Raw genomic sequence first — 17,050 nt, forward strand, 5'->3', positions numbered from 1 at the left:
CCTAGCAAGCATCCATACATTGTAGATGCTACAAAACTATTTATCGGATTTATTTGAAATAAAGGGACCGGAAAGGAAGAGAGGAGGACCAAACCAAACCAAACCAAAGTGAGATTAATAGATCGGGCCACTTTTGGGTGAGGTTAAGAGTCCATGTGCCAGAAGGGTTTCCCTTTATTCCCTTTGTTTTCCGGTCGGTTGAGCCCACTACCACAAGGCCCGCTTTCAATTTTAGTCATTCACATGACGCATATATCATTGTACCTATTTTTGTCGCTTCTTCTCCTCCTACTACAAAAGTTTAATTTATATTTGCAAAAACAAAATGTGATGCTTTTGTTTTTTCTGTTATTGACACATGCATACGTGTTTTTGGCGTATCTGAAACATTAAATTAGTGATTTGTAGTTGCGGGTTTGTCCTTTCCTATTGTCACTTGTCGATAGTCATCCATCTCCTTAATTTTATCAAAAAAGAAAACATAAAGATGATCAAAAACAGTAATTTCAAATAATAACAAATAAACGACGGTCTCTGTCGGTAAAAGAACATATGCAACCATCAACACTTTAGTATTATCCTTAAGTTTTTAATTTTTAATAGGATAACTCAATGAGAAAACAGAGATTTTATTAAAAAAAACATTTAACAAGTATGATATCTGTGAATGAGGTAGTGGTGGAGTGATAGGGGAAAGAATTGGTGTTACTTGTGACCCATGTTCGATTCCCACTCTCCTCACTATTTTCTGCAGCATCCAGGTGAAGAGCGAATACGGGTGACACTGGTTCGACTTAGATGAGAGACGAAGTTTTACCGATTATTTCACTGTCGTGCCTTCGGGAACATTTAATTTCAAATCGCACAACTCTTCGTGAAAATATATGTTAATTGGTTATTATTTAATTATATTAGGAATAGGAATAACATTATCAACAAAAAAAAAAGAGTTAATTACTGTTTTCGTCCCTGTGGTTTGTCAAAAATCACTATTTCAGTCAGTTAGTTTAAAAATTGCGATTTTGGTCCATGTGGTTTTACTTTCGCAACCATTTCAGTCCATGTGGTTTCACTTTCGTACTCATTTCAATCCATTATTCTGTTAAGTACAGGAATTGAAATGGTTACGAGGTGGACTGAAATGGTTACAAAAGTGAAACCACAGGGACTGAAATCACAATTTCTAAACTAATGGACTGAAATAGTGATTTTTGACAAACCACAGGGACGAAAACAATAATTAACTCAAAAAAAAAAAAAAAAAAAAACCTTTGGCATGAACTCTTGCAAAAGTAATTGAGTTAGCGTTGATGATTGGTTTATGAGCACAAACTCAGTTATAGGGTTACGGCGCCTAAGTTGTTGATAAACACTATTTATAGTAGTTACTGATCTAAGCTTCTACTACTCTCATTTTCCATTGATATATACCTAGTTGATGTTGGTCGTTGTCAGGGGCGGCCTAAAGGTGGCGGGGAGGACTACGGGTCAGGACATGTTATTTTCAACAAAAAAAAAATCGATATGTATATGTATAAAAAATTTTAATATGGTATACGAATTTTAAGGGCCGGCGCTAGTCATTATTACTATTGTTGAGCAGTTACTTTTAAGGGTTGGTTACCATCCCTATTGTTGAGTAGTTACTTCTAAGGGTTGGTTACCATCAATGATATGTACTTATTGACAATCAATTTACATGCCACTTTTCATCAACCGTCCAAATTCGAAACAACTTCTTTAAGGTAACTAAAAAATCCACACTATGCAAATCCGAAGCTACTTCTTTTAAGGCAACAAAAAAAAGATCCACACTGACCAAGCAAGAGACCCCCTTAAGAGTGTGGTGCCTTCTTGGAATGTGGTCCGCCCAAAGTTCCTAGGTGCCAAAAATCATAATAATCTCAAACAAGTGTATCAGGGGCGGCCCTGGGGTGAGTAGGGAGGACCACCAGCCAGGGCCCGATATTTTGAAGGGCACGTTATTTTTAAAAATAACCCGATATGTATATGTAAAAAGAAATTAATAGGGTATACCCATACAAACACCAACATATGTCCACTTACAAAACTATTTTTATGGTTTAGATTAGTTATTAGCCCACTGGCATTAGGTTTAGACCTTTAGTGAGCCCAATACCCAATTTTGCTAAGGCCTGTTTTCGAGCTCAAATAGGGTACATGAATTCTCAGGGCCGGCCCTGAAGTGTAAACTTCACACCTCCTAACTTGTATCAATGTTTATCATGATTCAACTTTCTTGCAAGTAAATCCAACTACTCAACATGTTCTCATAATCATACAAGCTAGGACAATCAGACTTTGTAAGGTTGACCAGTTTACTGGTAAAATCTCATTTGCATAAGCTAAAGAAGAGGGGGGGGATATTCCACGGTCCTCCCAACCGCCGAGGTGATCCCACCTCGCAGACCGCCACCCAGCAAGCCTGAGTCTGGGGGTAAATCCGCTACCGTAGGGGCATTGGGAACGAGCAAGACTCGAACCCGCCACCTCCGGGTTAGAATGCGGGCTGGTGGCTTTACGCTATCTATGATAACAACTTTCCTATGAACTAAGCTGTGTTCAAAACAACAAAAGTAGTGTGTTTGAAATGAGGAAATGCCATGATCGGCGGGTGTACAAATGAAGTGTTTACAAGTAAAAAACCATGATGCTTAAGCTACTTCCTTCGGGTTTTACTTCCACTCATACGCACACACACTGTGGGTACAAAGTTTGGTTCCAATGGCTTGGTAAAACAGAACTTCTGCATGCCCGTGACCTGCCCACGAATGTCAAACCGTAACCCTCGAATTCACTTAGTCGGGTTTTGTTCACGCAGACCATATTTGTTTGGCGTTGAAGGAAAAATTTGATTGCCGTTCAAAAAACAATATAATTCTTCTAAATTCGTTAAGACTCTTAGAACAACAGATACTGTTATGGTTATATAGTATTCATTTTACAATGAAGAATAATGAGATAGATGCATACCACTTTATCCTGCCAAACGCCCCGCCCCTTTCATTCCTCACAAAAACATTAATTAAATTACGCTGAAAAGTGAAAACTGAAAACAACTCCAGTAATGTACATTTCTCAATTCGGAGACTAACATAAACTGCATTACCTAAAACAGACGTCAACTCATATAACATCACAAACAATTTCTTCATAGTCGGTATGCATTCTCATACGAGTTTTCTGGAACAATGCGTTCACCAGTAAACGGGTCAAATTTGTAAGGCTCACCAGTGTACGGGTCAAATCTCATTTGCGGACGAGTAGCTGCACCATCACCGCCTTTTACATAAGCTGGAATTGCGTACGGATCTTGTGCATGATTTGCATAAGATATTGAAGATGAGCCCGGGATTTGGTGTGACGGGTTGGGGCTCATTTCCTCCATGTTTCCGTAAGCTGTTGGGAGATTTGAATTTGTCAAATATCGACTGTAAGAAGCAGTGGCGGAAGAAGAAGCGGGTAATTCATGAAAGCGTAATGGACTTATTTCATCTCTTTTTAAAACACTTGCATGGCTTGGCGCACCATATTCTGAAATTAATGAAGAATAACGAGATGCATAACCATCCGACCTGCATTATACACAATTCAATACACGAGAACAATAATTTTAAGTCAGCAGAAAACAATTCATCTAACCAAGATTCAGATTTTATTTTATCATGTTCACATGATGAGGATTTATCTAATTTGTAATTTGTAATCATTCAAAGGTTATAAGTATATAACATTTGTTTTGGTTGACAGGTACATACTATCCATACCGAGGTTCAGATTGAGATATCTGGATAGTTATAAAATACTTATGTTATATTGTGCAATCATATTATACATTACATAGTGCAGATTCAGATATCTGGATAGTAATCAAATGCTTTTGTCATAATGCGTAATCATATTATATATTTATACATTACCTGAAAAACTTGAAGCAAGGTTATTTTAGAAAAATGACTCGCTTTTTCAGCAACAGAAAAATATATAGAACAAAATATAAAACTGAAGAATGAAAAACTGGAAAAAGGAGAAAGTGTCTGAGCCGACGGGTCAGCCCACCCAACCCGACCCATGGCCAATTTGACCTATTTCTATTTTAATGAACTTTTTAACATGTTACCCAACCCAGCCGTCTTTTATCCTTTACTATGTTTGAACATTATAATTAGCCTAGACTCTGATTAGTTTGTGCGCTATGAAATTGTTGTTTCCATGTGTGGAAATTATGCTATTACATTACAGGAGTTTATATAAAGTATGGTGTATGGATAGGAATATTATTTAATCAATGTTTGATTAACTATTGAATTAGGCTTAATAAAGCATTATTGGGAAACGGTGCCACTTGATCAACGTTAATAACAGGTTGACTTTTGTGTTTATTTTTTCCTTATTTGTGTTGGGTCCTATAAAAATTGCATAGGAACAAATATTAAAAAAAAAACTGAAGCTTTTCCTGTTTATCAAATTGCTCTTTATAAAAGTGAACTATATATTATAAACCAAGTTACGTCGAATGCAAGAAACAAACCTAGGCACAATTGGGTCAAGAGGCAAGCCAAGAGAATCAAGAGCTGGAAGATGGGCCCTACCAGAGAGGCCCAGGCCCACTGTTTCCCTGACATTAGTGTCCCTTAATCTTGACATATTTAAAGGTAGTTGATTCAATCCAAGTTTGTCCACCTGGTACTGTATGCGAAATACAAATTATTTGTGTTGGAACTCTGGGAATTAGATCCATAAAACCAAGGAAGATTTTCACACATTAAAACTTAACATTCTTAACAAATTCTATGACCAATTTACCCTTCTTCCCCAACAAGCAAACAGAGCGCCAAAAGAGAGTTCCTCCTGCATGTTCTCACTCTCACGGGGCATTGAAGATGATACTTTTGATTAAGGTTTGTAAGCTTTTAATGATTTTGCTAGAGTTTGCAAAAATTCAATTTTGCTAAAACTAGATTAGGGGTCTGTTGGCCCTTTTGTGTTTTTTCCTGTTTTTCTGCATATTGCAGAAGGTGAATGCGGGTAGCTTTGTAATAGATGTATATTTGTTTTAGTAATAAATTGTTCTAAAAAAAACGGTTAAGATGGTTCAGTTGGGTAGGTAGAATAATGATGCAGTGTATTTTTGTTTCTACATTTCATATCTAGGTAGCTATTACTACAAGAGAATAAGCCATCTCAGTATGAGGGCTTTGATGTTTTTGACACGTTAAATTAATTGAGAGTTTTACTTAACAATCATATAACTGGTTCTTATTTTGATGCTTTTGCACCATGCAGAAGAGCAGTTAAATTAGTGGATTTCTTTTGGTTGTTTTGGTATGATGCTTTAAAAATTTAATTACTGAGGGTAAAATGGGAATTTATTGGTGTAGGATTACTTTTAGTGGAATAGATAATGGAGGAAGAAAATATTGTTTCAGGGTTTTGAAAGGGCATGTAAGATATTCGAAAGGATATATACAATATATATTGAAGTTTTAAGTGTGTGTGTGTGTGTGTGTGTGTGTGTGTGAAATTCTGGCTAAAACCAAAACTTAATATGTACCTTTGAAATTAGTGAAGTGAGATATGCTCCCTTGTCATGCTCTTCTGCTCCCGATAACATAAACTGTAGAGAACGATAAAGCATAATTAATACTTGTGTATAACAGATATCTTAATATTCAATAGTTAACCTGATCAAGAACTAATATGGCTGTAGATTCAGGTAGTTCCGCAAGATTAGCTAGGGATTCAACTTCGATCTGCAAAAGAACAAATAAAAATATTATAAACCCAAATGTCAACTCCCCCAAGCATATTTTCCAACAAAAAGACAAAACAGAAAACTAAATCAGGGGATAACATTACATCATATCGAGTAGCAATACCGAGTCGTAAAACTCGAAGTAACCGATCTCTAACAGCCACTGGTAGCAGAAGAACAGCAGCTTCATGGGGATCAGCAACTATAGGATCCTAAAAATAAGCAGAAAAGAATATCAAAGTGTAAATAGCCAGATATATTATTCTTTTGAAAAAGGACATTAATATCTAACAAACCTTTTGAACTGTGTCGTCACGGTAGCCATTGAAAGAACTCATGACTGACTCATAATTTTGAGGTTTGTAGTTATTTAAAATCTCACGCGACTGAGTGAGTTGCGAATCTTCATAAACCCTTTTCCGTTTCTTGTCCATGGGCCTTGCAACTTCAACCTATTATCATATCTCATATTTGTTTGTTATTCTTCTGTAAATAACGTATTAAATACCTACAGTTGCTTACAGTACCTGTAGCTTAAATGATGGACCGCCCTTTGGCCCTTTGACGGTTTTTTCATTTAGCCCCCCTATGGCATTATCAAGGTGCTATTTATGGAAACAAAGTCAGCAATTACAAAAACATCAAAAAAAGATTAATATGTCAAACTGCATGCTAAATTAAGTTTTGCCGCTTACTGATCGTTGAGCGAAATGAATAAATCCGACACTAGAAGCGCCCTTGTTGTGTACCACCACTTTTTCTACCTGAAACATAAGCATGCAAACCATTAAATCTTACAACTTACATACTTTAAATTAAAAAAAATCAATAAATAAATAAACCACGGTATCTCTAACCTTCCCAAAGGGCCCAAAGAGTAACTTCAAGTAGTTTTCATCAGCAGTAGACGGTAAGCTTCTGATAAATGCTATTTTTATCTGGAAATTAAAAAAAATCATCAATGTACATCAGATAATTCAGAAGAATCATGCATGATAAATTACTGAAAATAATAAACACCTTAGCAAGTTCCTCTGTATCAACTCCAGCATCCTCTTCAGCCCACTTAACAGATGGATGCAAAGTACCACCAAGAACAAAATTTGGCTTAGCACCAACCTTAAGTGCGCGTGCTGCAGCCTGATTATAAAAGTATAATACTGTTAATTTATTATCAGCAATTTTGAACTATTTAAATAAACAGGGACTTACAGCATGAGACGAAAACTTCACAAAACCGAAACCACGGTTCTTGAACTTTTTGCTAATTGTCTCACTACCATTTGGCTGTGCAAGATCAATGGAAACAACATCTGGAAAAACCTATAACCACCAAGAATAAGTTGGTGACGTGGCATTATAATCAGTAGAACTGTAGAAGTTTAGTTGATAACTAAAAAACAAAAACAATATATATTACCTGGCGCACAACGTTACTAAAATCATCAGCGCTCCACCCTAAACAAAGAAAATAGCTAAGATAAGGGGAACTAAAGACTTCAATCATTAACGTTTACGGTATTATGACGAGATTAAAACAAACCTTTGTTAAGGTTCCCCAAAAAAAGTGTATCGTGTCCAGCTGATGGGAGAACACCAATCTTTTTCCCTTCTAGCTGAAACATAAGGCTATTGCATTAGAAAAAATGTAACAATGTGATAGATACATACAAGTTGGTTTTACAAATTATCGGTAAATTTGTTTGAGATTATTCTTTACCATAGATTCATTTAACTCCTTTAGAGCTTTGTCAGCAGCGTCTTTTGTTGTAAAGCGTACAAAGCCAAACCCCTATGTATATATGCACATAAACGGATATGTAAGCTTTCAAAAGAGAGAAACGGATGATGAGAAAAGATAACTGTGGCCTGTGGGCAGACTATTGAACGAACCTTTAGGCTGCCGTTTTGATCTTTTATCAAGCGAATGTCCATGATTTCTCCACAAGTTGAAAAGACCTAAAAGAGACAGAAACAAAGCGTTGAGAGTTGACATAGTTAAAAAACATCAAATGTAACAACACTGTAAAGTTTCGCAACCTATTAACTAAACGAACGCAGCAAGAAGTTATTTTTATGGACAAAACGTATTCACTTGATGAGTATAAAGAGTCAGCTAACCTTATGAACCTTGTCTTCAGTTACAGATCGGGCCAACCCACCAACAAAAACTTCCACACCTTTGCTTCCATCTGGTATGCCGAAAAAAAGATTCCCCTTAATCAAACATAATACATAAACTGTTTTGAAAAATTTACATGAGATATCCACTATATTCCTATGGAGCTACATTCTCCCTTTAAAACAACTTCAACAAAAAAAAAAAAAAAAAAAAAAAATTAACAAAAATACTTTACTTGGACCGTGTATTCCGATATTAGCCCGACCTAACCAAATTCCATACACTTTATTGCAAATTACTTTAACAACTTAACAACTATCAAAGTTTAATATGGAATATAATTCATGCTTAAATTCATCTTCTTTCAAATGCAATTTGTTTCCAAATAATGCAAGATTTTCCACCAAAAACCTAACTTTAATACGAGCAGTGTACTAATTTCAGCTTCTAGTCAATAATTAAAGTCAAACAAGTAGCAACTGGCAGGATTAGAAAGGTAAAACTTACGATTATCAGCTGAATTATGATTTAATAAGTGACTCATCTGCAATCAATAACAAAATCATGTTAATAAACAAAACAAACCCGTTCCAATTATTTCAAATAAATCGAAACAAAAAACGCCAAAAGAAAAGAATTATCAACAGAATTATCAGATTCCTTCAATTAATTACCTGAAAATACAAAGAAAGATGTAGTAACCGTTGGTGGATCAACCGCAGAAGCAAGAATCTATAAGGAGCTAAGATTTGAGCTTTGGATATAGGTGTATGTAATGTAATGTATCTATGGTTAGGGTTCTTGACTTTTGACTTTTTATTCCGTGCCTAATCTCCGTTACTCTTGTCGTTACATACGATGCCAGTTCCGCTTCCAAGTTCCAACAACTTGGCTACACCTATTAAATGTGGTTAACTAGAAAATTTCTCGTGTGTTGAGGCGGACGTCGAAACTGAGAGCAACTAGAATTTATACCATCTAATAAAACTTATTATATACAACCCGAATCGTTTTCGAAAAAAATACGTCAAAACGTTAACCAACTGAAAACGTAGATAAAAACAAGCACGAAAGCGTATTATATTTGACTAATTGACCCGACTTATTTGTGAAAGAAATTTACGTAGAAACGTAAACCAGCTTGAATTTATCTCGCCACATACATTAATATAAGCACGTAAGAAAATAGTTATTTTAGTTAAAGAATTGTACGGCGCGTTGCGGCGACGTCTAAATGTAAAGTAATTTGAATTTATACCGTCTAATGAAAACGCACATTTTTGAACAAAATTTACTTCAAACGTACATAAAAATAGGCAATAAAACGTATTTGGGACACGACTCATTTCTAAAAGAAATTTACACCGGAAAACTAATTGGAGGTAAGTTGGTGATGAGAGTGGTAGATAAGCAGCAACCTCATCAAATAACAATGGTTTGTGTCACGTCAGAGTCTATGTCACCAAAAAACTTACTGGGTTAGACCTTAGTTAGAAAAGGTCCACTGGTGGACAACAGGTTAAAAGGTGGGACCATCAGTGGTTATTTTTATACTTAGGATTTTTGTCGGCCAATAGCAAATAGTTGAGATTATTAAAGTCCGTTGTCCCTTAATATACACTATGTGTGACTTTTGACCCATTTTACTTTTAAGCTATTTTTACCAATAACTTGTTAGTGATAAAATATGACCCTTTCTCATAAAGATTGCAATGCTAAAATTGTTTGAAAAACATGTCATCTTTAAGTTCGCTTAGTTATTCAGTTCAAAGTCTAATTTTAGTCAACCCAACTCTAAAAAGTCCCCTTGTTGCATTATTTGACTAGACAAATAGTCAAAGATCTTCCAGCATTGACAAATAGGTGGTTTCATCTTTAAAACTAATCAAAAGAGGATTATTTATAACTTGCAGGATCACACAATTGAGAAACTAGAAGAGATGTTTGTCTAAAATCTAAATCACCAATACAAAAACTCATGGCCACCACTGGAAACCATAATAGAGCATGAAGATCTTTCATTTCAATTAGAAAGTCAAAACCCTAAAGAAAAGTCAATGCAGCTGCAGAATTGCTAGGGGATCAGTCAACAACCAAAGAACAAACTGTGGACAGAAAGTACAAAAGGAAACAAGAGCTCCAACTATTTTCTCTTTTCAACTCTCTATGAGAGTGAGTACACCAAGTGATCCTATTTCGCGTATCAGCATTATAATTCGCCTTTGTTAAAGGGCAATTTTAAGTATCATGTACAATTACATGTCAGTATTAGATACGCAAGCTTAATCAGCTTGTCCACTTTATTCTCATGTATGAGCCTATTTCGCATATCAGCATTAATTCGCCTATAATTTCTAACTTCAAATTAATAAAGTGTTGCAGTATGAAAAAAAAAAGTTTGCGCTCTTGAAAGGACTGTAAAAACAATCTCGAGTTTGGTTTGTTAACTTCAGAGGGCTCACTCACCTCGTTTTGAACTATTAAGGTTGACCTTTTTCGGTTTATTGTTTATCTTCTGATTGAGTTTTAAGTATCTTATGCACAATTTAAATAAGAAACACCATAACTATTAGATATAATTGCTATAATTATTTTTTAGTCATGTTATACTTCTTTCTAAAGTGACCCATTTCAACCCGAAACCACTTCCGTCAAAACCCATTTTGACCCGGAGCAAACCAATCCTTTTAATCAACCAGTTATAACCCGCATCCCACCCCCGCCCGTTTTGTCAGGCTTAACAAAAACCATGATATCATGCCCAAAAATATATATATATATATAGATATCCACAAATAGTAATGAAGCAAACCCACGGACTATATATTAATATATATAGCCCAAACATCAGTATTGTCATAATTCAAAACCACCAATACATATGTAAATATAAAAGAGCATAATACTTATAAAGTTTAATTACAATTTGTTAAACTCTAATCTTCAATCCAAATTAACCGATAGACTCCTACATCCAACGCATCATAAATTCTCCAAATCCGCAAACCTTTGACCGCATGCTTCTTCTGTTTGGGTATTAACGTGTGAGGTAAAGAATGTATCTATAAAAATAACTCACTAATATGCGTCCCTTTTTTCCTTTATAAAGCTAATTGCTTTTTCTTCAAGTAAGGGGTCTGCCAATAACATCAAGCCCTGCTTTTGTGCTTTGGAAGAGTAAGGCGACACAATCTGAATACTGGTATGGCCTTGATTTTCTTGTTCAAGTAGCCTCTCGTAAGTAAACTAAAGAAAAAAAAGCCAATATTTCTAATTAACTGCGGTGTGCAAACAAAAGCCAATATAAAGCTAATTGCTTTTTCTTCAAAGAGAGCACGTATAACTCTTACCTTGACAAGAGCACTTTGTTCTTCAGAATCAGTTAAAGGAAAGGATGATCTTAAGGTTAGAAATCGAGGACGGAAACAACAAAGAACTGCATCCACAAAAGCCGCATGATCTAACGATTCTTCGTGCTCAAAATGTAGCTCAAGATGCTCAAGTTCAAAAGGTGGCAACTCATTCTCCTTTATGTTTTCTAACACTATGAACTTCTGCAAGACAAATGGAATGGGAGGAATATACAACTTTGAGTTGGGGTTGTTTTATATAAGTGTTCACGATAATGTAATAGATAAACGGTTTGATTAAAGAAAGCACCTGATCCGTGCAAATATACAAATTGGAAGCTTTGAAACCATTTTTTTGTCCAAAAAGAGCCTCAACTTCTGGAACCAAGCAGTATCTATAGAACCATCAGGATAGCATCCCATACATGCTTTCAAATGGGGTAACTGCCTTACCCCAACCCAACCATAGTCGTCATTACAATAAATAAATAAATCCAAATTGGGGGTGCTTAACTCGATTTTTTCCAAATCGAAGTCTGTAAATAACTCCAATGTCCTCAAGGAATGACTTGACAACTTCAAATTGTTGCCTTCACAACTAGTAAACAAATTCAAATTTTCAACAAAGGGGAAGTTGGATAAGAATCCATTCGAGTTTGGTGAGGGATACCCTTCGTAAGTCACTGAAGTTAGTTTTTTGCACGAAGCCAAGTTCAATTTTGGTGGCCGTCTACCAGCGTTTTTTGCTGCTAAATAAAAATTATATAGATTTGGAGCTTCAATATCAATTATCTCAACTGAGGTTCCAACAAGACCAACTCTTTGAAGATTTTGGTGTTGATAAACACAAAATCTTTTGAAACCATAGCAACAACGCATCTCAAACCACTGTAGAAGAGGGCAACCAGTGGTGATATACTTGATCACCTCTTCATCGATACGGACGTTTTGGAGTTGCAAACTAATCAAAGACTTAAACTTGACGACACCGTCATGCATCAAAGAAGAAGGCAACTCACAGTTATATATGCTCAACGATTTTAACACAGAAACAGATAGGAGTGTGTTAGGCAAACGATACTTTGGCATAGCTGACATAGACATGGACAACTCCTTGACGCCAATCACAAGAAGTAATCCAAGGCATCTGTTGACAATATCTAATTCTGCAGGATTCCGGATGGTTACATAGAGCGTGAGCCTGTGTGCAGTGAGATTTTGGTGGCAGAATCTAGAGGTGGTGCACTCAACATACTTGAAAAAACTTTCTCTAGATTTAAATTTACAGATATCGTAATTTAAAATGGGAAAAGAAGCGGTTAGGTGAAACCAGGTCTTGGACAACACACTCATTCGAACAAGTTCAGCAGGAGGAGAGTCAGGCAAAAATGAGAGTATGTGATGAACAATGAAATCAGGAAGCTGTGAAATGCGATCCATCTCTTCTTCCATCTACAAAATGTAACCGAATTGAAAGAAACGAGAATCATTTTGTGCAAAAGAATATAAGAAGCGATTAAGTTAATTGCAACAAAATCGAGTATATTCTCGTAAACAAACAATTATTGGTCAGATTGCGGTTTGAATTGAAAGAAAAAAGAACAATAATTACTACTTGCTTACCTGTGAACAAAGAGAGGCCGGCGATGAGGAGAAATGAGATGTTGATTTTATTTTCCACAAGGGCTGTTAAACGGGTGTTGGGGTTCGATACAAGCCCAACTTTCGTGTCGACAAGTTTATTTGTGACGGCTTCACACGAACGCCACCTGTTTAATCTGAAAAGATTTTATTTATTTATTTTTACATATTAATACTTTAAAATTCTAAATTTCCAAATTATTTTTGTTTTTTTAATTATGTATAAGGGGATGGATCATGAGAAAGCTAGTTTAAATGAGCAAACAAAAAAACTAACTAAAAAAAGCCTAAAAACATACCATTTTTTTACAATTTTTTTATTAAAAAATCGCTGTTTTTTATATATGAAAACGTTTTATATTTGACTAATTGACCCGACTTATTTGCGAAAGAAATTTACATAGAAATGTAAACCGGCTTGAATTTATCTCGCCACGTACATTAATATAAGCACGTAAGAAAATAGTTTTTTTTTAGTTAAAGAATGGTACAGCGCGTTGCGACGACATCGAAACGTAAAGTAATTTGAATTTATACCGTCTAATGAAAACGCACGTAAACAAAATTTATTTCAAAATTTCGGGACGAAATTCCCTTTCAAGTTGGGGATGATGTGGTACCCGAGGAAAATCCACAATCATCCTGATCCAACACTTCGCCGCTTTTGGTTTACTTATCAAACTTCGGTACAAAATTTCTTTCAAGTTGGGGATGATGTGACAACCCGAGTTTTCAAGGTCTTTCCTCGACACGTTACTTGTTTCACAACTGTGTTTTTATAATTAGTTTGCATTGTAACTTTTGCACGTTTGGTATATGATTGGGTGTATTGTATTATTGTTTGGTTAAATAATGAACTTATGAACTGTTTAAAGCTTATAAACTTAACTCATGCATCCTCATAACTGACGAAACATAGGATTTTTGTCACAATCCTTACCCGGTGAAGAAACACTGATCTAATTAAGGAATTAATTTAGATTGGTTTATGTTTCTATCATAGTGGTTAATCTTCTTATGGATATTTGAGCTCCGACCTGAATGGTTTGATCCTGCAAAACAGAACACCGTTACTCGTTAAGAGGGGAATGTGGGGGTTTCCCTCTTAACCAGGCTCCGGCGTGAGAATAAGCGACTGCTTTGAGAGTAATTAAGTGCTAAGAGTGAGAGTAGAGGGAATAGAATGTTTAACCTGTGAAATGAGGTCTCTATTTATAGCCGGAGAGGTGTAAGAGGTTATGGGCTGATGGGCCTTGGGCCGGAAACGGACAACATAACGGATATGCTCTTTGCCTCGCTGGCGCCGACCGCTTAGTGGCTTCTAGACGTTCGTCGGTGCTGGCGCACCTTGATTAGAGCCACGTGTCATTGTTGTCGGCCTTGTTGTCCTTCTGTCATCAGCAGACAAGTGGAGATCGTGGGACAGTTGTCTCCGTCCTCTGATTGGTGCCACGTAGACGTCCTTGTGTACTTTTCGTCAGGCGATCGTGGCGCACGATTGACCAGAGCCTGCTGGACGCTCATTGGCTCCTTTTACTGCCATTTGTACCTTGTGTACCACTGTAGGTAGCCGTGCGCTTCCCTACTGTGTGGTTCTTGTTGGACAGCAAACTAACCCGCGCGGGGTTAGTATGCTTATTTGTTCATTGTTTTATGCTAAGTGCTGATATCTGAGCCTCTAGAGGGCCGTGCCTCGCGTGGGGTAGATCAGAACGTGGAGTGTGCCGCGCGAGGATCTTATTAATAAGTTTACTGAAATAAGGAGTATGGTCTCACGCGCAACCTGAGAGGAGGTTTGCGCGACTTTTTGGGACCATACCCCTTCAAGTCCCCCCAGTCCAGTGTTGCACCATGCGCAACGCAAGTGGTTGGAGCTCTGGACTTAATAAAAATAAGAGAAATAAAAGTAAAAGGAGAAATGTGCTTTTGATCTTGGTTAGTGTGGCGCATGTGGAAATTGTTGTTTCCAATTGCGCAGCTACCAAGGCAGGTCTTGAGGGATTTATTGTTTGTCCGATCAGGCGCGCAAGGTTATTGAAGGTGGCGTTTAGCTTGCGCGGCTCATGTAACTTTTGCCTAAAGTTACTTGTAATTTTTATGGCGGGAAACTTCGAAATTTGAACTCTGACAAGTTGGTGGGATAAGTCGTTGAGTGCGACGTTTGAGTTGACCCCTGGCACGGGTGTCATCATGCCGACTGCGACGGTTGCACTTCGTGTCAGGAGAGTGAGGCCCACGCGCGCGTGGTAACCGTCACCCCTGGTTTTCCGCTTGACGTGGCAGCCTCTCGTTGGTTAGCCTAGCGGCGAAAGCGGCACGGTTACCCATCGCATTAAATGCGATGGGTATATATATCCGAAGAGATGTGAGAGATCCTCACTTCTCTTCGTTGCTTTCTTACTCTCTCTCAAACTTCCTTCTTTGAATCTTCAAAGTTGTTCTTCACATCTTCAAGATTTCTTCAAACCTTCAAGTTTTTTCCAGAAATTCTTTTCCGATATGAGTGAAGAACATCAAGAAGTTGCTGCTGCTGAGGAAGGACCAGTTCCTGTCCTCAAATGGGATCTCGGGCTCTTCGAACAGATTGTTCGGAGTTTCCGATTCCCACCAGAGTGGGATGCCCGGTATCCGGCTCAGGGCCAGACCGCGGCTGATGCACCACCTGGTTATATTACCTTATATGAGGATTTCTTTCTTCAGGGTAACTTTAGGTTACCGGCTACAAACTTTATGGGGCATATTCTTCATCATTACAACTTCCATCTGTCACAGATGAGCCCACCTGGGATGGTTAGGGTTCGTCACTTCGAGTTCTTGTGTCATTCTCATGGCATCGAGCCATCTGTGGATAAGTTCCGGGCCTTCTACCAGTTGCAGAGGACGATGGGTTTCTTCTCTTTTGCAAGCCGTGGTGCGGCGAAGAAAATTCTGCTAAACCCCCCTAAGAGTTTCAATGACTGGAAACCCAAGTTCTTCTTCATCCGTGAAGAGGTGTTGCCGATTGCCATGCCCTTCAGGGATTGGACTGAAGCAATACCGAAGGAAGACCTTCCGATTCCTAAGAATGCCCGGTGGTATCAGCAGTTGAACCCAACCCCAAATCGGGTGTTTGGGGAAAACGTGTTAGTAGCGGCTAAGATGAGTGACCAATGGTCACCCAACAGCAGGGAGGTTCCGGTGTTGAAGATCGGCGATCAAGGTCAGTTATCTCCTTTATCTTTTTCCAAGTGCTTTGCTTTAATTGTTACTTATTTACCTTCATGTTTAGAGGCGCAACTGTATCAAGCTGCCTTCGCCACGTTTGGTGGTTCTATGGGCGTGCGCCCATTGCGCGATGACGAGGAGAGCTGGTATGACCAGATCAAGGGCAACTTCATGTATCCGGTTGATGGTGCCTGTGCTTCGCCGCCAACTACGACTGAAGGTGCGCAATTTCCTAAACCTCGTCCTTTGCGCTCTGTGACTTATCCTGGGAAAGAGATTCTCTATCTTTCCAGCGAGGAGTCAGTAGGGTCTTCCAGCGGCAAGCTAAGTTCGTGGTCTAACATCTTTGCAGGTGTGTTGTGCGACCTGGGGATTGACCTAGAAGAGAAGAAGAAGAAACCCCTGAAGAAGAAGACAAAGGTGGATTCTGAAGTGACCAGCAAGGGGACTGGCCCTAGTCGCGTAACTGCTGCTGCTGATAAAGGTACTCTTCGCCTTCGACAAAGTGACTTAGACGATTTTGTGATAATCAGTGACTCACTTGAAGGCTTATCGCGCACAGCTAAAACAAAAACTGGAGCGGGCGGCTCAAAGAGCTCTGGGAGCGCGGGTTCTCGTAACCCTAATGCTGGCGCGACCCCATCTGTGCCTGAAGATGAGGCTGAAGAAGAAGAAGATGCTGCTGCCCAGTTGATTGGCAGGAAAAGGGGTAGAAGCGAGGCCACGACTGGTGTGGCTTCCGCGGCTACTGCTGTTGTGATTCCCGTGGTTGGGGAAACGAGCAACCTGCGCTCGTTGTATAAGTTTTCTCCTAGTATGTTTTTTTGCTTCTCATTACTTTTTACCTTCCTTGCTTAATGTACTTGTATTATTTTCACAGAGATCAAGAAGAAGACCCCTGAGAAGGGTGTCAAGTTCAGTGAGCCAGGGTCGAAGAGGCCGAAGATTACCATCAAG

The 17,050-nt window shown here is 38.0% G+C and overlaps 2 protein-coding genes across 4 annotated transcripts; both read right to left on the bottom strand.

Moving 5' to 3' along the window:
- Window positions 1-2,935: 2,935 nt before the first annotated feature.
- On the bottom strand, window positions 2,936-8,768 carry LOC110904039 (heterogeneous nuclear ribonucleoprotein Q). Of its 2 annotated transcripts, XM_022149850.2 has the most exons (18): window positions 8,573-8,768; window positions 8,406-8,442; window positions 7,898-7,968; window positions 7,670-7,735; window positions 7,497-7,568; window positions 7,320-7,392; window positions 7,197-7,234; window positions 6,989-7,099; window positions 6,797-6,916; window positions 6,634-6,714; window positions 6,472-6,540; window positions 6,304-6,381; window positions 6,073-6,228; window positions 5,881-5,988; window positions 5,706-5,774; window positions 5,576-5,638; window positions 4,553-4,710; window positions 2,936-3,596 (listed from the first exon to the last, which is right to left on the bottom strand). In XM_022149850.2, the coding sequence occupies exons 2-18, from the start codon at window positions 8,440-8,442 to the stop codon at window positions 3,173-3,175; spliced, it is 1,794 nt and encodes a 597-aa protein (XP_022005542.1). In that variant the 5' UTR covers window positions 8,573-8,768; the 3' UTR covers window positions 2,936-3,172. The 2 variants fall into 2 exon arrangements, with proteins under 2 accessions (XP_022005542.1, XP_022005543.1); XM_022149851.2 differs by lacking the exon at window positions 4,553-4,710.
- A 1,889-nt stretch (window positions 8,769-10,657) lies between these two features.
- Window positions 10,658-12,978, bottom strand: LOC110904038 (F-box/LRR-repeat protein 25). 2 transcript variants are annotated; one of them, XM_022149849.2, is made up of 4 exons: window positions 12,872-12,978; window positions 11,559-12,700; window positions 11,249-11,452; window positions 10,658-11,144 (listed from the first exon to the last, which is right to left on the bottom strand). In XM_022149849.2, the coding sequence occupies exons 2-3, from the start codon at window positions 12,698-12,700 to the stop codon at window positions 11,443-11,445; spliced, it is 1,152 nt and encodes a 383-aa protein (XP_022005541.1). In that variant the 5' UTR covers window positions 12,872-12,978; the 3' UTR covers window positions 10,658-11,144; window positions 11,249-11,442. The 2 variants fall into 2 exon arrangements, with proteins under 2 accessions (XP_022005541.1, XP_035839226.1); XM_035983333.1 differs by having other exon boundaries at window positions 10,660-11,144; window positions 11,249-12,700.
- Window positions 12,979-17,050: the final 4,072 nt, after the last annotated feature.

This window comes from Helianthus annuus, chromosome 14, assembly GCF_002127325.2.
Source record: "Helianthus annuus cultivar XRQ/B chromosome 14, HanXRQr2.0-SUNRISE, whole genome shotgun sequence".
Taxonomy (NCBI): domain Eukaryota; kingdom Viridiplantae; phylum Streptophyta; class Magnoliopsida; order Asterales; family Asteraceae; genus Helianthus; species Helianthus annuus.